This window comes from Pyrus communis, chromosome 11 (assembly GCF_963583255.1).
Source record: "Pyrus communis chromosome 11, drPyrComm1.1, whole genome shotgun sequence".
NCBI lineage: Eukaryota > Viridiplantae > Streptophyta > Magnoliopsida > Rosales > Rosaceae > Pyrus > Pyrus communis.
The window spans coordinates 17682558-17707403 of NC_084813.1; the positions used below are offsets into that span (position 1 = coordinate 17682558).

The 24846-nt window shown below is 37.6% G+C and overlaps 1 protein-coding gene and 1 pseudogene across 1 annotated transcript; both read right to left on the reverse strand.

The window, feature by feature from the left end:
* The window catches only part of LOC137749331 (proteasome subunit alpha type-4-like), a 52622-nt pseudogene extending 29862 nt beyond the window's left edge, over positions 1-22760 (reverse strand).
* LOC137749406 (36.4 kDa proline-rich protein-like) lies at positions 14242-15293 on the reverse strand. Its single transcript, XM_068489500.1, has one exon. It carries the CDS (start codon positions 15268-15270, stop codon positions 14281-14283), a length of 990 nt encoding a protein of 329 aa, XP_068345601.1. The 5' UTR covers positions 15271-15293; the 3' UTR covers positions 14242-14280.
* Positions 22761-24846: the final 2086 nt, after the last annotated feature.

Here is a 24846-nt window from a genome sequence, read left to right on the forward strand (position 1 = left end):
TTTGGAAACCTCAGAATGAATTAAAGAATGAACCTTATATGCTTGGAAAGATACGGATGTCTATTTTCTGGATCATTTCGCGGATTATTAATATCATTTTTCTAGAAGAAGTTATGGCTGTTTTAACACTGAAAGGTTCACAAGAGACTGAGCAGTTTGTAACTTCAATGAAAGCAATAAACCCAATAAATGTAGCAGCCAAAACTGATGCAGCCAAGAACAAGCTAGCTGAGACCTATTCAAATATCAGAGGAAATGGAAATAAAGATGAGGATTAAGTGGGAGTAATTGGCATAAAGGCTACCCAAAGAGTTACAATTGTTTTACCATTTCCTCCCACTTATTGTCATTGCTAAATGGCTTTTAGTGGGTGAGTTAAGGAGAAGAAAATGGGGCAAGTTAAAAAGGGAAAAAGGCTACAGGTTGCAGCAGCAAGGTGGAAGGATAAAAAAAAATAGAACAAAAATAAAAAGGAAAAACAAAAGGGGAGTTGATAGAAAGCAATAGAGGAAGAAAGGAGGAAATCTTGGCATTCTCTTCTTTCGGTTTTATCTTCTCAAACTCATGTCTTTTTTTTTGTTTTATTTGAGAATTATGTGTAACTAAATTTTTAGTAGTTAGGGGCTGTTTTGAGGCCCCAAATATGATTGCAAGTTTGTTATGACATTTCGTTTGAATTACTTTTATGAATGGATGAAAATTGGTACACTACTTATGTCAGTGATGAATTCATTATGTGTTTTCTACGGATGCATACTTAGTAAGCATATCTAGGATTCTAATGCTATGAATATGTGTGTGCCTACCCTTGTCGAATGAGGACCTACATATGTTCTAGAGTAGTACTTGTTAATTGCGATTAACATGTGAACCAATTTCTAGGATAAGTAAGACAATGCTAGTACTTACGACGCCTTGTGATGACTCAAATTCTTTTCATTCTTAATGATTTCTACTGGTTAAATCTATGAACACACCATTCTAGATTGCATGCTAGGAACTAAGTTAAGTTGGAAACGTGATTCTCTTAACATACTACATAAGAAAGAGTAATAGGTTGAGTTCTAACATTGAGCCAACTTGAGCATCTTCATCTAGAAATAAAAGGAATTTGAATGAAACATAACATGTTTGTATGATTATTTGGTAGTGGATCACAATTCCCCTAACTCGTTTTTCTTAATTTGTGAACTACTTAAAATCTGTTTCTGTCCTGTTTTTGTTCGACTTAATTTAAATAGCAAATCAACTCCAAAAATCCCAAAAATTTGTGTGAGTGTAGTTCTGTGTGTCTAGTGTTTCATTTAAAATTTCGTTGACTTTAGCTAAGTGTAAGTCGGTCTAATAATTATTTTTCGGTGGCTGGTCAGTAGGGACAGCAAACCAGTTTTTGTGACATTTTAAGTAGTTAGATAAAACAATCTTCTATGGGAAAGACCTTTATTTTCATATGCTACAATTGACAAATCTTAGTGTTAATAAGGAAAATCAATAGGACATTTGTGTGCTACTTTGTGGTGTGCTTTTAATCCTACCAGTTCGAACCTCGTTGATGGCTAATCTAACATCTAATCTAGCAATATCTATTGTTTGACAAAAAAAGTAAAAAAAAATCGTTTGTTAAGAAAAATAATAATAAAAAGAGAAAGGTTTACAACCCAATATCGTCTCTGGACACTCTTTTCCTTGAAAACCCTTATCTAAAGTTTATAATGCTGTGGACGCCCATCTTTGTTTGTGAATATTTCAAAACTAACCCTACAAACAATTTTGTTTGTTTTAAACAAAAAATAAAAGATTAATTCCATCAAAATGATCGGATAAAAAATTGGGGTTTACGGTTCATATAAAAAAATTAGGGTTTAGAGTTAATATCAAAATTATATGTTTCCTCTAATTGGAGAGAAAGAATGAGAGATAGACTAGGAAGAAAAATGAATGAGATAAAAAACAAGAACATATAGCTAGGGACTAGGGAGTTATCAAATGCTGTGCTAGTTAAGTGGTGCGCTACAACAATATGTTTACCAGAAGAAAGCAGAAAAAAAAAACTGAGGCACAAAACTACTAAGGAAACCACATGTTTACATGACACTAATTTAAGTACCGCATGATGCATAATTCATCCGATACATAATTTGTTGGTCTTATTTTCTCCCCCCTTAAAATTTATCCTGCCATTCAACTAAGGTTACTAGAGGAGGATTATAAAAAGACTGGAGAGGTTTTTGTGTAGTTAGGGCATTCGAATTGGAAGTGGTGTGAGAGGAGAGTGAGACTAAAAGTAGGCCAGGTTAACGTGATAAAATCAGTGTGGAAGTCAGACTTGTGGTTAGAGGGAGACTGAAATACTTCTGTGTGTCTTCCCGACCTCAAAAAAGGTGGATAACCGTGGATTGTCTTCAGTTGTCCCTATTTTTTGAAAAAAAAAAAAATGATAAAATCAGGGTTTGGGTAGGAGAAGAGTTTTTTGTGTCTTGAATTGTTCGGTCGGATCTTAGAATTTCTCGTAGGAGTGACGTTACGTTGCTGACAGGAAAGGTTGATTGAATTGGAACTTGAAATGTTTTAGTGACATTATTGAAAATGTTAGGTGATGATATGTCATTTCTTATTCTTTTTCCCTCTGTATTGTCGATATGGTGGTTGATATCGATCATATGATCGTTAACCTGTTTTTTTCCGATAAATTGATGAAATAATTGAAACATAAAAAAACATGGTGAAATTTGAATAAATATGTTGTGCAAAGAAAACATTGAACGAACAATAATTGAGTGCGATGGGGCAATTATATATTCCCAATACCTTTGAATTTGGTGCATGTGATTCAGCAGGACTTGGATGCAGGAGAAGGCTCGTATTTTTGGAAGCCTTGGTATATATATCGACAAACTTCCAAAATCCATAAGAAAGTTGTACGTGTTGCATGTATCTTGCATGTGGTACTTGACGTTGATATTTTTTTTTGAAAGCCTTGACGTTGATATTTTGTTCCTACTAATATCTTGCAAACGAATGCACTACAGCCTACCCAATCATGTGAACCTGCAAACACGCTATTATCAACAAATATATGGACATAATAGCCACAGACAAGAGAGAGGAACCTCTATATATATATATATATATATATATATATATATATATATTGCTTGTCCGACGAAATATTGCTCGACGAACGATGGCAAATAGTCTTATCCGACGGAATACAAATGTTTGCAGGGCAAATACAGTCCACGTTTTGGTTTATGCAGAGGCTTTTGATCGGCGAACAAAGTTAGACGAGTACGGCTTCCATCGTCGGGTAAAGTTTTCGCCCCAAGAGAGAACTTGGCATGTAAACCGGCAACCTTTACGCGACAAACCTCCCAACTTTCGTCATGCAAAGGTATATGTTATAATTAGGGCTTAGGGTTTATATTTATAAGGAAAAATATAATATTTCGTCTGGCAAAGGTAAAAGACATGATAGGCATATTTAATTCCTTCAATGACTTTTGCTGTCTACAAAATTAATTTCAACAGTCCAGCCGTTAAACTTGTTTGTTTAACTAAATCATTTTGCTGACAAAGCAAAATTTTGTCAGCACAAGAGTTCTTTCCCAATGAAAATTTTAATTTATCGGCTTATAGTCGTTGAACCTGTGCCGACTATAAATCTGTCGGCACAAAATATTTGTATCGACGAATAAACTGACAGTCACAAAAGCATGCAAGTTTGTTGTCTCTGACAATTAAAAGAAGGGCACAGACTAAATCATTCTCGCGCCTTCTCGTTTTTGGTCTTTTGATTCACCCACTTCTCCTTCTTTTTTTTCGATAAATTCCCCCTTAGTTTTATAACCGCTGTATTTTGTTGGTAAAATAAAAAGAGAAAACATTGTATTTTCATTCAACCCTAATATTTTGGATAGCCCACCCCATCCCTTTCTCTTTGACTTCGTAACGCTCTACTCTCCATCGATCTTACTCCATTTGCTCGCCGTCGCTCCATATGCTCGTCATCGTCGTCGATTTGTCTAATTGCATCACCGTCGATTCATCTGCTCGCATCACCGTCACTCCGTCTGCTCTCCGTCACCGTCGAAGTGCCCGACTATTCTAGTTCCGAAATCTCCAATGCAAAGTGCTTCTCTGCGTTTAGTTCTCTAAAACCTTGGGTATGTTCTCAATCTCTATCTACCCTATCTTTCCCCTTAGTTTTTTGTTTAGTCTCTATTTTATGGTGCTTTTCTTAGTTTTGTTCGACCACTGTAATTTTGAGGGATTTTAGTTAATGAATTTGGTTGAGAATCTCATTTAGGTTTGTAGTTTCTTCTGGGTTCCTTACATTTGAGGATGATTAATCCACTTTCTAAATTTTATGTACTTTTAACTTTGATTTTGGAAAACTGCAATCAAAATGTAGTTATGGTTACGTAGTTATAATCAATTATAAGTGTTTGCATCACATCAATCAATACCTCTGTGTAACCAATTGAATTTAAGGTCAGCTTTTACTAAAAGCTTGTATTATACTATGTACGAGTAACAGTTCTAAGAAGATCAACTTAAATGCTTCCCCCTAATTATAACAGTAGAGCAATTTTTTTAGGCATTATTGCAAGAAGAGTTCATCTTCTCCTGATCTACTTTGGTTTTAAAATGTTACTTTATGGTGCCTATATAACTTATTTTTGGATTGTTGGAATAACATTTGAACTTGGTAAATGTTGGAATTCTGTATATGTAGCTGTTTTTGCTTCATTAATCAATAGTTGGTAATTATTACACTTGTGGTTAACTTCTGAAATTTCCACTTTCTATTAATATGTATGAGTTAGCAGGAAAAGTTTTATCCATACTCGGTGTTTTTTAATGGAAACATAATATTCCTAGGATCATATATCAGTTATTAGGCCATAACTTGTTGATACTACCTAGGGTGCTTTGACTGATATGATTTTGAAGTTTTGTGCTATTCGATATTATGATAAATAGTTAAGGTGTACTTTCAGAATTCTAGTTAAAGGTTTTGTACTGGATTGAAGACATCATGTTGGTTTTCAAGTTGTCTTGTATGGCTACTCAGTAATTGACAGGTGAATTTTTCACTCGAGGCCACTTGTAGGACTTTAATTAGTGAAATTTACATGTTGTACTACTAATGTACTGATTCTAGTGGTAATCATGATTTAAATTATTGGTTGTGAATCTTGTGATTCAAGTGAAGTACTCTTGGTTGATGAATTCTTCCTTCTTATTGGTATGGCTCCAACAAATTTCTTTGCATCAATTTCTAGATATACAAGAGATGAGAACTTTTGCATGCCGTTTTTCTGGCCAAGATCTGAGACCCTTTTGGCATGTGTTCGTATGCTATAGTTTCAGGTGTTGTTGGATCATTCAAAGTGTTGTTTGCAAAATCTATGTAAGTTAGTTTTGCAAGATAGTTTTCTTTGTGTAATCCAAGAGGTGAAATCATGCAATTCCCTTATTGTGGAGCCTAAAATAATCCCAAAAATTCTAGAGGCGACATGTGGACTTTTATTCAAGAAAGATAAGATTGTCCTCAATAAATGGGCAAGCTTCTCAGATACTCTCACGCACACCTCACACCCCTGAAGATCTCAGCAGCTAAATACGACTGCCCACAACTCACCTACCCATGGCAAGGAATAAAGGATAAGGATTAATTACCCAAATCCTATCTTTAATACATTCCCAATTGAAGATTGACTCAATCAATTAAGTAATCCCAATTTAAATAAATTAGGGATAATTACTCCATTATCTCAAGATATTATTTCCTATTTAATATCTTGAGAATATTTTGAGAATATTTCTCCATAAACATCTTGGCCAATAGGAGGCCACCATGTGTAGGGTAAAACCCTAACAATATGGTCAACCCAACCCCATATTCTACCAATTTTTCAGAGCTTTTGCTACCCCTAAAAAAGCCCTAAACACTTTACTTTCTTAGATCCATTGGCCTAACGCCCGCCCCCCCCCCCACACACACACACACCTCATGGGCGCGTGAAGCTTAGGTATTTGATCAAAGGTGTTGATTTTTTTTGCAAGTGCATTTTTGTCAAGACTGAAGACATCAGAAAGACTTGGCAAAGTTTTAAAAAAAATATGGCATCAAGCAGCACATGTCCATGCCCCAGTATCCACATGGCAACGGGCAGGCCAAGACATCTAACAAGACCATCCTCAACTGGCTTAAAAAGACCTTCTCAGACAAGAAGGGCAAGTGGCCAGACGAGCTCTAGTGTTCTATGGGCATATTGCACCACCAAAAGATGAGCAACCGATGAAACTTCAATCTCCCTAGCGTATGGTTCTGAGGCGATCATTCCTCCCAACGTTGTGGTGCCAAGTATTAGCATTGTACTACCAAATTTTGAGCAGAACAAAAATGAGATGGCCACAAACTTAGACCTGGTAGAGGAAGAGCACGACAAGGTTATCACTAGCATTGCGGCCTATTAGCAGCAGCTCCTCTCCAGCTACAATAAGAGGGCAAAAATCCGACAATTCCAGCTATGAGACTTAATCCTGAGAAAAGCCTTCATCACCGCCTGATAGGAAGGATAAAAAAAATGGCTTCCATCTGGGAAGGTTTGTACAAGATCAGTTGAATAGGCGGAAGGGGCAGCTACACCCTTACCACCATGAACGACAAAGAAATCGACAAGTAGTAGAATGTCTACAACCTGAGAAAGTACTACGTGTGACCTCTCACCATTCCTTGGACCCCGTTCAAGACGTAAAAAGTTCGAAGACTCAAGCAGCTCGACGAATAAAACCTTGCATGCCAAGGATTCTCAGTTGTTATGCTATTACTGCTTATGAGCAAAATTAATAAAAGCCTTTATTCTCAATGCAGATTGAATGAATTATCCACAAGCCTAGGCCGAATGCATAAACAAACAGAACAACCCTGTGACAAACAGAAGACGCCCTCTGCCCTGCAAACATGGCGTGAGCTCTCCAGCGCGAGAGTGTAAACTAATTCGGAATATCCAGACATAGATGGGTGGTGCGGCTGCTCAGTTCCCCCTGAATGCAACGACTCCCAGAATTAGCCAAGATAGTCTTTACCTTGGAATAGACTTAGCCGACTGAAGGATTTAATTTTGCGGGATCTCGGGTCTCTAATCGAAATAGATGCTAAGCGCATGACACCTGTCCATGAAAAAGTTCGTGTGATAAGATAGTCCATCCTCGACGTGAAAGTCTTCATGAATGTAGCTTAGTTTTAAAGTGTTGCAATACTAGTTAAGCGACCTGCGGAATCAAGTTACAACTCAGAACGACGCCTAAGTTATCACACGGGTCGTCAGCTTCTGTAAGTAAGACGTCCGGCCAATGACCCAATAGCTGGCAACCCAAGGCAATCCGTAAGCTAAGACTTACACTTGCTACGTGAACTCATTTGCTTACTTAAAAGTAGCGCTTCCAGTCGACAGTCTACGATTTAAGTTTTGCTAGGATAAAGTCTAGTGTCATGACTATAGTAGCTACGCGAACCTCCTTTGCTTCTTATGAGAAGCATGAGTCCGACCGACGGCTCTATAAGTTAAAAATCTCGCAACATGCCCCGGGAGACCAAGGCTCAAGAAGCCACTAAAGTCGAGTGTCACGACTATAGTAGCTACACGGATCTCTTCCGCTTCCTATGAGAAGCATGAGTCCAATCGACAGCTCTATAAATTAAAAATCTTGCAACATGCCCCGGGAGGGCCAAACCTCAAGAAGCCACTAAAGTCAAGTATCACGACTATAACAACTACACAGACCTCCTCTGCTTTCTACGAGAAACATGAGTCTGGCTGACGACTCTATAAGTTAAAAATCCCACATTTTTCCTCTAGCAGCCAAAGCTTCCATCAGCTTATCCTTAGCCGCCCCTACTCCACCAAAAGTAACCTCAAACAAGAAATCAAGCAGATTAACTAGAGAAATAGAGAAAGTCTCGAAGTCCTTCTCGGAAAACTCATAATCTGACAGATTGCCTTAAAGATGGTCTACATAGCCAAGCTTGTAGAAATCAACTTGACAAGAAACAAACGCCACTTCGTGACCAGCTTTCTCATTCTTCAGTTCATTTCTCAGGTTCTCGCTGGTAAACAGCGTATCTTGCAGATCTATTTCCTTGAACTCAAGCTTACTGGCAACCTCCTTGAGACGAGATACTTTAGCATGCATGAAGATAAGCTTCTTATCCTTGGCAAAACAAGAAGATTATAGCTTCAAATTGACACGCTCAAGGTCCTCAACCACTGAAGAAACACGACTGACTTCCTTCTCTGCAGCACCCAACATCGCTTGGGTCGCACTAAGCCTAGTCTTCAAGTTGACGACTTCTTGATAAGCAATCTCCAGCTACACAGAAGTGGGGGTAAGCACTTCAGACCCCTTCAAAATGGTGAGTTCACATTCGAGCTTCTCGATCTTTTCAGTGGCTGAGTAAAGCTGAGCCACCAACGCCACTTCGACCTTCTTAGCATATTTGACAACATCCTAATCAACGCATATAGAGTTTGTTGCCAGGATCAAAGTCTTATGCATTGTGGCAATCAGGGATGACCTCCTCAAGTAGGCATGACACTTCACAAAGGAGTCTGAGCGGATAACAACTTTCCCAACTCTGTTAACAAACTTGGTGCATTTATCGACGTCTTCAAGCAGGTTAGCCTTTAGCAGCTTACAAACCTCGGGAAACTCTCTGCTTCAAACTCAGTGAATCTCTCACAACTGCCCATGTGACCAGATTTCCCCTTTTCAGCAGACGAGCTAGTCACAACATAATGAGGAATAGGCCCAGGCGCCACCTTACCAGCAGAATCCACATTTTCGCTTTTCATAGCGGCTAGCCTATTAAATTTCGAACCAGACGTAGCTCCCGACGAACACTTCGATACAAACCCGAACACCAGGAGTGCCACCGAACCCTTCCATTGGGCAAGTCTCTCAGCAATGGATGTTGTCACCTTCGGAGCAGTAGGTTTTACAAGCTCAGGTTCAATAGTCTTCTTCACCCTTTTAGGGAAGTTAGATCTATGACTAGTTTTTTTTTCAGTAATAGACAAACTCCCATGAGCAGCAGAAAAAGTCTTTGCCTTCTTCTCGGCCGAAGGCTCACAAGCAAGTTAGAAAGATCTCTTATTTCTACCCTCATTGGCAGCATGTTTTACAACAGCGATCGGACGAGCCAACACCTCGTCTTTTATTCGCTTTATCTCTTCCTTCAGAGGCAGGTCACCTTTCTCCCGACGAAAAGGGCTAAGAAGCCAACGTCACTCACGGTATTTAGCATGAATGCCTAAGGCGAAGTGAACTTTCTTCATATCTGCCGAAATCCTTGGAGTTGAGCCAAACTCTGAATCTATGTAAAGTAAGAATCAATAAATTGAGGTCATGGAGCAGCTCAACAAAAATTCGAGCAGGACGATAATGAAATAGTTCACCTACCACTCATAAAGGTAGTCGGGACACGCAGCTCAAGAGAAGAGTCAGACTCCTACTCTTCGCTCACCTCTAATGTGTCTCTCGCCCACTCATGGTCACCTCAAGTAGCCTATGGTGAGACCTCAGCTGCCCCACACTTTCCTTGTGGCTAATCTCGAAAAAGTATCCAAACTCATTTATGGTTAAGCTAAGATCAAAGAACTTGCTTAAGTTCAAGAATCCCACCATTGCACGAACTACAATTGGGGAACACTGAGCAAGCGCGCATTTCATGGAGCATATCACCTTCTGGAAAAGACGTGGCATGTGAACAGTAAATCCCAACACAAAGTAATATGGATAGAATTTGATGGCCCTTTTCCTACGCTTGCAATCAGAGGAAGATATCTCAAAATCTCTACAAAAAGTACGAGGAAAAATATTTAGAAGGCAGCTCCTGAAAATAAAAAAAATTAAAAAAAAATAAAAAACATAAAAGGACCGTGAGCTCAATACCTATGCGCCAGGCCCCACGACCCTCACCACTTCTCTCGGCCCAAGCCCCAGCAACAAGCCAGGCTTATGGCCCAGGACCCGATTTCTTTCTCTCTCTTGCAAGCAGCTGGGCCCAGTTCGAGGGGAGGCCTACGCCTTCTCTCCCCTTATCCTTTGCACCCAGTGTGCATCTTAGATGACCTAAGGCCTTTCGGCCCCGCGCACTAACCAGAGAGATTCGGTCCGTGTCAGTCTCTCTCCCTCGCCATCCACCTGTACAGGCCCTTGCCCAGCAGCCCTGAAGGTCTGGCCCAAGCTGACCTTACTACGCCCCAACAACACCAACACCTTGGCCAAGCCAAGCCAACCCGTGCCGTATCAGCAAGCAGTCCAAGACTCCCAAAAAATTCAACAAGAAGAAATTTCAAATTTTTCTTACCTTAGTGATGTATGGAGAAGAACAACAACAACGAGGGACAACTCTTTGCAAAGACAAGAGGATAAGAACGCTAAGGGAGAGGGAAGAAAAATTTCCACTAGCTTCTCTTCCTTGTTAGAATAATGATTGCTCTCCAAATTTATTTAAGCCCCTGCTTAAGGCATAATTGAATAGGTATTAGAAGCAATTGCTTTCCTTTTCTTAGAAGAAGTCTATCTCAAAATCAAGAAAGAAGATCAAGTTCAAATTGGGAAACAATTCTACAAGCCTAAGCAGCTTGGGATTCCTACACCTACTATCCTTTTCCTATGTGCAGCCCAATATGTGTGGGGGCATTTATGGAGCCTAAAATAATCCCAAAAATTCTGGAGGCGACAAGTGGACTTTTATTCAAGAAAGACAAGATTGCCCTCAATAAATGGGCAAGCTTCTCATATACTCCTATGCGCAGCTCACACCCCTGAAGGTCTCAGCAGCTGAATACGACTACCAACAGCTCACCTGCCCATGGCAAGGAATTAAAGATAAGGATTAATTACCCAAATCCTATTTGTAATACATTCCCAATTGAAGATTGACTCCAATCAAGTAAGTAATCCCAATTTAAATAAATTAGGAATAGTTACTCCATTATCTCAAGATATTATTTCCTATTTAATATCTTGAGACTATTTTGAGAATATTTCTCCATAAACACCTTGGCCAGTAGGAGGCCGCCATGTGTAGGGTAAAACCCTAACACTATGGCCGGCCCTATCCCTATAAATACCCCATATTCTACCGAATTTTCAGAAGAAAAAAAAACCCTAAACACTTTACTCTCTCAGAGAAACTAACTTAGGCATTGGAGATCCATTGGCCTAATGATGAGTCAATTTCATATTATATATTTAAGCATATTCTTAGTATATTTTGGTTATTATTTTGGAAGAATTTTTATACTTTGAATTGTATTTTCAAAATAGGACTTTTGACCTCATCTGGAGCAAAACATGGTCAAATGGGAGAATTTTGGAGTAATTCCAGTTGAATGACGTTCGTGAGTCACTCGGCTTGATTTTATCAAAATATCAAATTTTTCTACCAGGCAGTTATTTCCTAGTAATAAAATAAAGGAGCAATGTGCAGTGCTGGAATATTGACGTTTTGGGCTTGAATTGCATTTTTGGAGTCCAAGATGATCTCGGATGGGTTCATGGCCTTCTGGAGATGTGTTCAGAACGTCCTAATCTTTAAAACAAGCTATTATGGACCGGCTTTGGAGGAGATTTGAGGCTAAAACATGGCTGGACAGTTTTTGTGCAGTTTATCCTATTTAATTAGGACTTTATGTTTTAATATATTTTATTATTATTTAGTTTCCTTGTTGGAATAAGAGACCTATGTTTTAGGGTTTGTGGGATCGCTTAGCAAATATAGTGCTTTGCCGTTCTTAGTTTTTCGTACGCTTTCTTTGATGCAACTTTGGAGACAGAGAGAATTGCTAGGGTTCTTGGAGATTTTCTACTTTAAGGTGTTTTCAATCCTTTTCTTAACAATATTTTCTATGATTTTAATTATGAATATGCGTAACTAATTCCTTTTGCTAGGGCGAAGCCTTTAGCCTTAGCATGAATATGTGATTTTTATTTCATTGTTTATGATTGATTGCATGCACACTTTGGATTACTAATCACCGTGATTAAAACTATCTTATTGTCTTAATGCATGATCACCATTAAGATCTTTAGAAGAGTAATTTGATGCAATTTTAGTCAAAATGTTCCCTGAAATTGGCGCTAGTTTCTTGTGATTAATAATTGTAATTTCACTTAAGATGAACACCACATCCTAAGGGTTGCATGGTTTTTCAAAGGGTTTTCATAAAGCATAATGAGTCTCTCATGTTCAAATTTGATCCGAACGTCTGGACGGGTTGAATGTTAGGTATACGTTCTATGTTGGAGATTCCAAGTAGAATATAAATTAGGAAAACCTAACCTTCAAAGTGGCATGTGTAGATCATAAGTAATTGGTAAAAGATCATAGGATTGCTAGGTGATGGTGGAACCCTAATGCTTTCTTAATTTGATTTTTCTAAAACAGTTTTCTTTCCCTTTCATCTGTAATATTGCAAATTAGTTTATTTGTATTAATTAAATTCGTTTTAATTTAGGTAGGTCATAAAAATCAATCATCTCAACATTTTGCTTTACAATAATTAATTGGAATTTGGTTTGCTTCGATTTATTTAATAATCCCTATGGACAACGACCTTACGAGATCCGTTTATACTACAATAACCTTATCATTCTTGCAAGTATTATAGGAGTTTTTAGCCCGTTTGCGTGTGTGGTAAATTTCCTATCACCTAACCCCCCACCCCACCTCGTGGGTGCATGAGGCTTAGGTATTTGATCAAAGATGTTGATTTTTCTGCAGGTGCATTTTTGTCAAAACTGAAGACGGTGGAAATTTGCATTGACACTTATGTTTCTAATTCCTTTGTTTTTCTTGGCAGATCTAACCTGCTATGTTTGGCCATGTCTAGCAATTATGAGTAGCTCATTCACATACTCCATGCTCCTTTTATTTCTATGTACAAATGGATTTTGGGTATCAGTCATTGCAAAATTAAGTTTAGATTGCTTGGTTTACAAATTGCTGCAATTGCATGCTATGGTGCTAGTTTTATATAGTTTTTATATATTAATACTTTCTATTTCTACTTGTGTAGATGGCTCGATTGAATGAAGGGTTATCCTTTTTCAATGCAATTCTTATTTTTCCTATGTTTCGGATTGCTTGGATATTCTTTTCCATTTGTACAGGATTTGCATAGTTTTAAGAATTCCAGGATTTGTATATATTCACATTCAGCCTCTAAATGTAGATTTGGAATTTATCAATCAATAAAGTATTATTTCTTAACAATTTTGTGTATTGTATTTTGATATACATATATAGTAGCTGAGCATTAATGCATTTATTTATTTATTTATTTTATAAATTAAATGTCTTTCCCGACGAAACAAATTTTGTCCGGAGAGAGAAAATTGTGTCAACGAAATATTTATGGCGATGAACACATTTTGTTAGCTAAATAATACTATTTGTCGGCTTAAATGCCCTGTACCGACGAAAATATTTGTTGGGAACAATGAAAATGCCAACAAAACAGAGTTTGTCGGGAAAAGTTGAACCTTAGCTGATAAAGTATCAAAATATGTCGGGAAAACTCTTACGCGACATGCTTTGCGCGACAAAATGGCTGACAAATTTTTTCATCAGGAAAGGTTCTTTGCCGACAAATAAATTTTCTCAACAAATCAAAATTTCTAGTAGTTATACTCCAATATCACACTCACCAAAAATCACCAATATTAGGTAATGGGACGAAATTCTTCAACGTTTAGAAATGAAAGATAACAATTAATGATTATTTTATCTCATATTTGATTTTATAAAACTATTCTTCAACTCTAGAAGAATACGATGAACGAATATGATCATCAATATAAAATATTTACACTAGTGTCTCGATTCAATAATGTAATGTCATATATTTCTTTATTACAAATGAAGACCATGATGTCACCGACACGGTGACGGTGTTCCATGTAAGCCCTCTTGAGGAGAATAACTAATAGTGAATTAATCAAGGTCTTCTTTAAACTCAAGTTATTATATATACTTCCAAGGTTCAAGAAAATAACATGACTAAATTACCATAGTATATCGATCTGATACACACTTCACTTAAACAAAACAAAATAAAAACAAATAACAAATTTATCCTCAAGTTGTTTTCACTTCCAAGCTTTGACATGCTTTATTATTAGCTAGTTGGGGCCACATATTACTAAATGATGACATGATTAACAACTACTAACTATGATTTAGGAATATGATATGATGATCATCTATGCAGGACACTGGAATCCAGAGGGAGCAGTCTTCCCACAATCAATAAGCACCTGAAGAGCAATGGGGATGATAAGGTTAACATTGAGAAGTTTAACCTTAATGGTGGTGCAAAGGCAAATAGCAGCGTCCAAGTCTATGAGTCCCTGAAGCACAGGACAACATGCATCTTTGGCACTACTTCCAATTCCAATGTGGATAAGACTGCCCAACACATCTACACAAGCTCCCAATTTTAGGGTGTCGATAGGACAAGTGTCCTTTGGTGGAGATGGTGGTGGTGGTGGAGGAGGCATCATTGGGACAACTGGGGTTAGAGATAGTGGTGGTGGTGGGGGTGGTACTACCTTTGGTGGACATGGTGGTGGTGATAGGGGTGGTACTACCTTTGGTGGACATGGTGGTGGTGGTGGTGGTGGAGGAGGCTTTACTAGGACAACTGGGGTTGGAGGTGGTGGTGGTGGGGGTGATACTACATTTGGTGGTGGAGCTAGAGGGCATGGTGTTTCAATGGGTGGAGGAGGCTTCATTGGGACAACTGGGGTTGGAGGTGGTGGTGGTGGGGGTGATACTACATTTGGTGGTGGAGCTAGAGGGCATGGTGTTTCAATGGGTGGAGGAGGCTTCACTGGGACAACTGGTGTTGGTGTTGGTGGTGGCTTTATAATGGGTGGTTTAACATGAGGTGGTTTTGTGGGCACATGAGGATGAGGCTTTGCATGAGGTGGCTTTGAGGGCGGTTTGGGAACATGGGGATGAGGCTTTGCATAAGGTGGTTTCACATGTGGAGGTGGTTTGACATGCAGTGGTGGCTTTTTTGGTGGTTTAGGGTGGGAGGGTGACGTTACGTGAGGATGGTGTTTGGGTGGCAATTGGGGAACTGGAGGGTATGTTGATGGTGGACAATAAGAGTTAGCAAGAGAAGTGAGCAAACTACCCAAGTTGAGAATGAGGACTATGAGCAAAGCCAGAGCATAATTGATCTCCATGTCAATACTACAACTTCAAAACTTCACAACTCTCAAGAGAGTTTGGAACTGGATATTGAATCCCAATACCAAGCAAATGGCTTTATAGAGGCTTTGTGGGTAGTGAGACATACCTAAGTGTTAATGTGTGTGCTTGACAATGAGAGAGAAAGAGAGAAAGATTGTTGCCCCTTTCTTTTGGGCAAAGATCCTCTTTAGATATTGTTTGTGTGGAGGCTTGGGATTAATTGATCTTGTCCGTTCACCACAAATCAAATGGCTGCAATTCCATAACCTCTTGTTCACTGCCTTTTATCTCTTCTTTTTTCACTGCCTTCTCTTCTCCTAGATAGAACGAGTTCGAGACAGAAGAGGCATGTTGTCGTAAACAAGATTGGCGCATGGAACGAGTTCGTGACACAAGAGAGGTTACAATTTGCCTTTATCAACAACATCACGCCTCGATGCATGATGAGCATGTAGATCAGAGACTGTGTTTGGTTAGGCAGAATCATAGAGAGGGCAAAGGCAAAGGATGAGACATGGCATCCATGGATTTGGAGGTCATTTGGTCACGTTGACACGCTCCGATAACGTGATATGTTTTTACACCGTTAGATATGTGGTGAATGGCCACAATCAATTAATCCAGAAGCTTCAGACAAACAGAATCCGAAGAGAACTTGTTCCCTTTCTTTGTGGTACCAACTGCATATATAAAATTATTAATTTATGTGTATAATTAATTCATCAAATTGTCATGATTCATTGACTTGAGGGTCTTTCCAATACCAAGTTGATGAGGATCACATATAAGATGGAGGAATGAAGTGGCTTCCTTTACATTGAGGGCATGTTTACGTAAGGGTAATCGGCATCAAGAAACGGAATTGAATTTTGATTATGGAATACTCCATGTTTACCAAATCTGAGGGAATCAAAATTTAATGAGTCCCACACAAATTTTGGAATCCAATTCCTAAATTTGGAGGAAGTGGACTCCTAACAAATGGATGGTTTTGGATTCCGAAGGATTAAGGGGGTGAGGAATCCATTTTTCTTACCCATTGTGCCTCGCATAAAAGTTGAAATTCCAAAGAAACCCAAGCTCTTGTCCCCAGTGTTATCCCTCTCATTCTCCCTCACCACCATCGCACATCTCTTACCTTTCCCAGGACACAGACCCAGCCACCATCATCTTCCACAACAATTAAACCACAAAAGTAGATCAAATCACAAACCAAGAAGGACCTTGCTGCAATTTTAGTAGGTATTTTATGAACAAAATGTCAAAAACCAAGCCCCAACACCAAACCAACATGAAATCACAGCCCTGTATTCCTCATCACCACCACTACCACTGCACATCGACCACAAACCCACCTTTAATTTCAAACTATTGAAAGATGAGAGAGGCGAAGAAGGAGAGGAACAATTAGGTTGGGGTTTGATAATTGGTTAGTTTGCTTTTTAATTTTATTTTATATCATTTGACTTTCTATTAATCAGCATATAAAAATAATTTAGTAATAACGAGGGTATTTTAGTAATCACATTAGTTTATATAGGTCAATGTCATTCTTACTCCAATTCCAGAAAGCTTTAGTAAACTGCTTTAATAAGAATCTGATTCTGACTCCACCCATTGTAATTCCTCCTGAATTCAATTTCTCCTCAATTCAATTCCCCTTATTTTGATTACGGATTACTAAACGAGCTATGAGATTTCAAGATCCGAATAGGGTACTGTAGATTTGGAATCAGTGGTCATCATCTTAAGCCATGTTTGGAAGAGAAATTTGTAAGTACCAATAAATCTAAGTTAATTTAGTTAGAAATGCATCGCAAAAAATTAGTTAGAAATGCATCGCAAAAGATTTGATGAATAAATTTGAAATGATAGATACATGAATTGATAGGGATTTGCAAAATGATTACTTGAAGTTGAATGAGTCAATACTAAATCCATTTGTTCATATTTTTGTGCTTAAATTCATCTAAAAATTTTCAATCTAATATTTTTGTAAACTTGCAAATTTCTATTCCAATCATATATGAGGTTAAGGGCAAAGGTAAGAAATCAAGAAAACTCGGAAGGATTTTGATATAGGCGAAGTTTGAACATGAAGTTTGCTATTCGACCCGTGATTTGGGTTCATGATGCCAAAACCACCACACGTGACGCTTTCACAAACAAAATTTTCTTGTATAAAAAAAACTATGTGGACAAAAATAGGCCTAGACCATTTTAACTTAAAAAGCATTGTTCTAAAAATTCCCACCTAGGTCTCGCCTAGGCGCTAGGCGGTTTGCCACCTCCCGGATTAATGCCTAGGCGTTTGAAAATTAAGAAATGGCAGTTAGACCTAATGAGGCGCCCGCCTAAACCGCGTAGGCACCCGACTAGCCCGCCCATATCCGCCTAGGTTGCAACTCACTTAGGCAGAAAATAGATAACTTTCATTTTGCTTTTTATTTTCTTTTCAATAAATTGTAAGAGACTTGTTGAATACTTAAATGAGCACACATTATATGTTTGTTCCCCATGTTTTCATTATGTTCCAATACTTCATAACATATGTGTCATTCTATTTTGTAGTTTATGATGAAATTATATATATTTTAAGTATAAACATACACTTATTTTCATGAAATATAATGAATTTAGTTAAATCCGTTTAGTCCGCTTAAGCACCCGCCTAAGTCCTGCCTAGCTGCCTAGGCGCTAGGCTCCAACTTACCATCTGACTAGCGTCTAACATCTTTTAGAACCTTGTTAAAAAGGATATAGTTTTTTTGGGGGTGGGGGTGTTCCTTTCCTTCCTTGGATAGGACTAGTTAACTAGTATTGCCTCTTTCTTAGTTTAAGTTTAGTCATTCCTATCCTATGAATAGTCGCATTCATGCGCACTTGGGTGTCAATCATACACCTCATTATATATATTTGAAATTAAATTCTATTTTTTGAAATTTGGATGCAGGAACTTTCTTTTAGAGTAAATTACATTTTACCATCTTATTTTTGGTCACATAACAAATTTATATCTCATCTTCTGATCATTCTAATGTTTACATCAATTAACTTACGAATTCATTAAATGTCGAACTGCTGTTAAAAAATCTATTAAGTTAACCGTTAAGTGGTAATGTGGATAAACGGTTAACTTGACAGATTTTTTAACGGAAGTTTGATATGACAACGAATTCGTAATTTAATGTATGACATTACAATGTTTAAAATATGATGTAGGAGTTTGTTATATGACATAAAATTGAGGTAGTAAAATATTTATTCTTTCTTTTAATTTACATAGGTGCTAACCCTAGTTGCATGAAATCGCATTTCAGAAAGTAGAGGTGGCCTAAGCCGGGTAAGACGACCTTGGTCCATGCATGGTTATATAATCATCATGTACATATATAATGGAAAAGGATCCTCATCTAGGGATTCTAGGGATCCCGTGATTGTGATCATTTATCGTACATCATGCGGTCAGAAATTATTTTAAAGTTTAAAATTTAAAATTAAATATAAATAGTACCTAACGAAAATTGAGGGCACGATATACGATAAACGGTCATGATCACAGGATCCCTAGGATCCCTAGGAAAATGATCCCTAAAAAGCATCCGGTGAGGATCCTTTTCCATATATAATAGGTTGAATTTATTTTTTTGAGTTAAGGATAAGAGTAATGTTTCACCTGCGGCCACAAAACGATCATCGAATGACCTCTGTAAAGTCATTAGGGTTTGTATTATTTTGTAATGTGAAAAGTCATGTTCACCAAAGAATTGAATAAGGATAGTGTTGTTCTTTTTTTTTTTCTTTTTTTCTTTTTTTTTTGAACAAACGATATTATCTACATTAAGAATAGTATTATTAGCATCTACTTTTGCTTTCCACACATTCTTATCAATTTTGATGTTTGATCTTTATCAATTCATTCGTTCCAACGATTGAAAATTGAGATAGTGTGTGAGAAGTAAAAATAGATGTTTGGATAACACTACCTTAATTTGTACAAATAAAGGAGGAAATAATGAGCATCCATGTATTGTCATCGTCTTCCTATTGCAAACAAGTCTGTGTACTGGCGTTTAATGGTGAAGGTCCAACCTCTCGGTCACGCCGGATGTATGGCTAAAAATTGTAATGCAGCTGGCCTAGCTAGACATTCTATCTCGACTCTTGAGAGGAAAAAAAAATAATAATAAAGGAGTAATAATGCTAGCTGGTTACGAAACAAGTTTCATTGGGTATTTAACTATTAGTTTTTATATTTTGTTTGAGATATGGGCAAAATATAATGAGGAGATTAGGGATGAAGAAAGGTTAAGGGAGCGACAGGACGAAACAAAAAAGAATGAATGAAAACAAAATCTTAAAAGTGAAAACAATTCAAAATATATAATTTTAAATTTTAGTTTTTAGATTTTGTTTTGTACACCTTTCTTTATACATTTTCACTACATCTCTCCTATCATCATTTCTCCACTCTTCTATGCCCGCATTTTCTCATGTTTTGTCTTTAACATATAGAATAAAAACTACAAAAAAAAAAAAAAATTATTATCAAATAGACTCCAGAATGTTATTTGAGACCAGCCTCATCATGATTTAATACTTATTTGTGGAATAAAAGCACCCTACTCTTTAATCCTGCTAAATAAAAGAAATATGAGTGTTTGCAGTTTTTGGACAATCTGGAAATCTAAAGGGGAATATGCAACAGCTAGCCACCAGGTATATTCCATGTACATAAAATGGACACCGGAAGACAGGAAGATCAATACAACTCCACTTCCACGTGCCACTACTTCTACGGCCAAAATTCCATTTGCACTCCCGATTATGGAACTCCTCCTAAATAAAATGTGTTGTATACGTAGTGTAGATCTCTTCTGAAAAATAAATAAAATTTTAAGTTAACAGAATTTGATGTTAGAAAGAACAAAATTTTAAACTATCATTTGTTACTTACATGATGTGGCAATTGATGGTTAGACTATTGCTTTAAATTATTTAAAAAAATAAGTCAAGCCATCAATTGTCACACCATGTGTCTACAAAAAATAATCTAACAAATTTGATCTTCCTAGCATTTTTTATTTCTTAATCTCGTAATAGGTCATAACCTGCCATGTCACAATCATGCAAAGGCTGTGTTAGCATCTTGTGTTTCTCATCCAAGGCAACACCAATTTAAAGTAAAAGAGATAAAATTAAGCAAATTTAGTGTAGGGTCACCGTATAAGAAAATATAAAGTAATTATGCTAAAGATATTGCTCACCACAATTAAAGTAAGAAAGATAAATATTATTAATTAACTACTTGTTAAACTTTATAAGCATATATTTCATAGACGTAAGAGTCATAGGAATTTAGCTAGAGACAGGATCTTTTGTAAAGGTCAAAAGATGCACATCATGAGCAATGACACCAATGAATAAAATGTAGGTTATGTGTTGGAGAATTGCCAGTAACATTTGTCGCGTAATTATCAAGTGTCGATGAACGTAAATCTCGATTCATCAATAATTTGACAATCACTCAACTATTGAGGAGTACAAATCTCGATCCATCAATAATTTAACAACTGCCTAACTACTAATGAGAATAAATTACGATTCATCAATAATTTGACAACCACCCATATACGTGCAGGGTTATGCTAGCTAGCTAGCAAAACTTTGAAGAATTAATTATTCCCCATTAGGGGTACACTCAATCAAATTGAAATCGATTGTGGGTCCAAATCAAAATGCAAAGTTCTGCATGGCTTTTCCTTGATTACCTTTTCCAACAACCCTGCTCCCTTACAGAAGAGAGAGACGTTGATTTTCATCCAATATTATCTCTTTGTTTCTGGATGTTACTATTTAAATCCTAATATTTAACCAAGACAGGATAATGTTCTACCAAACATTTAGTTTATCGTTTGAGGAAAAAGAGAGGAAAAAAAAAAAAACACTTAGTTTTTGTCATGGTTCCTCATCCTGTATCGACGTCTGTAGCATGCGTTTCCAATTTTCCAGTCATCGAGTAAAGAAGGAGCTTACAGCTTACTGAATTATTATATGTTTCTCGGGAATCTAAAGTATGTAGATCTGCTCGTAGGTTTACAAATTAAATTTGCACTCAAGGACGTGTACTTCTAATTATCTTCATCAAGGTTCTATAATTTGATTACCATTACAGTTAAGGACAATATAATCGAGTAAACGAGAGTTGTCGTGTTGTCAAGTGATACTCTCATGCTGTCAGCCGCCATTAACAACGATTAGGGTTCTTAACCCAAAAAAACAAAAAACAAAAAAACACATGATTCGGATTTGTATTAACTTTCTAAAAACAAAGAAAACTGGATTTAGTAAGGAATTTGGACTATGTAAGCACACTTATTTAATTTTCCCATTGCAATTTAGATTAGTCTAAAGTAAAATAGCAATTTTACAAAACTGACTACTTGTCCTTGAATGAAACAACGTGTCCTTGAAGGAAAGTTCTGCGAAAATATCAAATGCAATATGCCAAAATAATATCTTGATATGGGGAAAATTTGGACTTACTTGGATCAACTGTGACAAGCATGGCAATCCCTCCAAAGTCACAAGTGCCTTCAGCGATCTCCGTGTTCTGCCGGTAACTATTGAAGGCAGAGGAAGCATGCGACAACAATGTGTCGAGCTGGTAGCAGGACCCATTGGGCCGGATTGACTTGCAGTCTGCCCCGGACCCACACGCATAGTCCAGGGCTTCTTGGATTATCGGGTCCGGCACTGTCGGCTTCACCACGCACCACACGGCAAACTGCGGCGGCTTTTTCTGTGGAGGGGATGGCGGTCCGGACGGTGGAGGGAAAGCTATTGGCGGCGGAAGAACTGGTGGGCTCAGGACTGATTTGGGTGGGGTTGGGATTTTGGTTGGTGGGTGTGGGCTAGGCCCATTTTATGGTGGGTTTGGGATGGGTGAGGAAGTGGGCCCAGATGGAAGAGGATTTGCAAGAGGTGGGTTTGGAGGAATTGGTGGGGATACGAAGTTTGGCGCTGGAAGAGGGAGATGTCCCGGTGCTGGTGAATCCAACGCTGGTGATGAGAAGGGAGAGCTGGCATCGAACGGTTGGAATTCAATATTTGGGGAAGCCAACATAAAATGTAAGTCCAAGTGATTTAATGCATTCAGCTTGTTCTTCTCTAATTCATGGATTGATTTTCTTTTGTGTAGTTTTGTGTCTTGGGGTTTAAAGAATTGCGCAAAACTTCTTGCATCTGCACTAAAACAAACCACAGAATTAGTTGTAAAAGTTGTTCAAGTTACTTAAGTTGTAGGAAGGGAAGTGCACATGCAATTAACACGTCGCACTACTACTATCTCAAGTCAATCACATGCTACAACGTATCCCTATTCGGTGCCTACATTCCCAATGGCCTCCATTGCATACTGAACTTGGTAGAGATGGCCCTCAGGGGAGAAGATTGTTGTACGGCTATCATATCTCCTAGACATCTTTGATTACAACTGTCAAGTAAATATCCAAACTTACAGTACGAACACCCGAAAATCGAATACGAAAGGGAAAAAAAAGCTCTTCTTCAATCTAACGTACGAAGTTATTACATATGTGAAAAACTGAAAACATCAAAACCCAGATACAAAATCTACATTAAAATCTCATCAAACAGATAAAACCACAATATGCGAATGAATTTCATCAGAAACTAATTAATAAGACAAACGTTGAAAAATGCGGATCTTGCCCAGTTTCTCTGGCGCTCTGTTCGTGCAGATGGTCGAAGAAAATTTATGCTTTTAGCCGCTGTTCAGCTCAGCGCCCTATTTTTCTCCAATTCGTCGTCGTCTTCTTCCTCAAGAACCAAGGTGGTAGTTCAAATGTTTTCGTGCATGTAACCCAATAATATTCAAGGATGTATTCGTGAGTTTGATATGAGTAGTTCCGTTTACACCCAAACATTGCCTCTGGACACCTATTACCTTGACAACCCTTGCCAAAGTTTACAATTATGTGGAAGCCCATCTTCATTTGTGAATTTTTCAAAACTCGCCCTACAAACAATTTTGTTCGTTTTAAACAAAAAAATAAAAGATTATTTCCACCAAAATGATCAGATAAAAAATTGGGGTTTATGGTTCATATATAAGATTACGGTTTAGGGTTAATATCAAAATTATATCTCTTAGCATTGTTTCCTCTAATTGGAAAAGAAAAAAATAAAAAACGAAGAGAGACTAGGAAGAAAAATAAATGAGATAAAAAAAATAACGTATATACTAGCTAGGGAGTTATCAAATGGTGTGCTGATTAAGTGGTGCGCTATAATAATGTGTTTACCAAAAGAAAGCAGAAAAACTGAGGCATCAAACTACTAACGAAACCACATTTTACACCACGTTAATTTGAGTACTGCATGATGCACAAGTGATCCAATACATAATTTGATGGTTTTATTTTCTCCCCCCTTTCAAATTTATACTGCCATTCAACTGAGCACTACTAGAATTATGCTCATTACACACCATTTTTTGCCCACCCTTTGCAATTGGTGGTCATAGATATAAAGTTGCTACTCTTACTATTATTTGGTGGCTTTACAGTGAGATGCCACTGATATCAGTGGCCTAAAAAAATCAGCCACCAATATTGGTGTCTGTTAACTAACTTTATTTCTTAAAAATACTTTTTTGTGCATTTGTGATTAACTGGGCACCAATACAATTTATTGAACACCAATAAAACAAATAAAAAAAAAACCATTAAACCTCTCTCCCCTTCACAAAAGTCCAACTCCTCCCCTTCATTCCCTCCGCTCGCTTCCCCTTTCATTCTCTCTCTCCTCCCTCCCGTATACTCTTCTCTTTCATGCAGCAGTGGCTCCATCCTCCCGTCACCAACGAGCGTCAAACTATACCTTCAAAATCCTCTTCCCTTCCTCTTTCCAACCCTCAACTTAGTTTCTCCAAATTTGTAGCCGAATTTTCTCAATTTCAGATCTAAGAAACGGTGACCATAGGTATTCCGGCCAATTTCCAGCAAAGTCTGCCTGAATTGGACCTCAACCAAGAGGTAAAAATGATCCTCTCCTCATGGGTGTTCCCTAGTGTAAGTGATTTTTTTTGGATCAATTCTAGATTTCAAATTTTAATTCCATTTTCTGTATGCATGTTGAAGATTGGGGACAAGGAAGGTGAATCAAGGTTGTTTCCAACCTGGGCCGAGAAGAATGGAAGCCTTGGAAGGTTGTGGGTGAAACTAAGGTGAAGAGGGTTCTTCTAAAAAAATTAAGGTGAACATGGTAATTTTCTCCTTAACCACAACTATCACATTTTATCTCTTGCTTGGAATTTTTTTTTAAATTCCCAGGATCTGCAGTTGCAATATTTTTGATGGACAAATTAAAAAAGAAGCAACTGCTTTTATAAAGCTTTTGTAGTCTCAAGCACGGTAAATATATCATATATACTAAAACCCGTAGGGTTGGTACTGTGGATGACCAGTGTTGTTCCAATTTTACCCTTCAGTTGTTCTTTAAGTCTTACTGTTTTTGTCAATTACACAGTAAAATGACGGTTTTGA

Coding starts and splice junctions, on each gene's coding strand:
- LOC137749406 (XM_068489500.1), bottom strand. CDS start 15,270: ATGGAGATCAATTATGCTCTGGCTTTGCTCATAGTCCTCATTCTCAAC.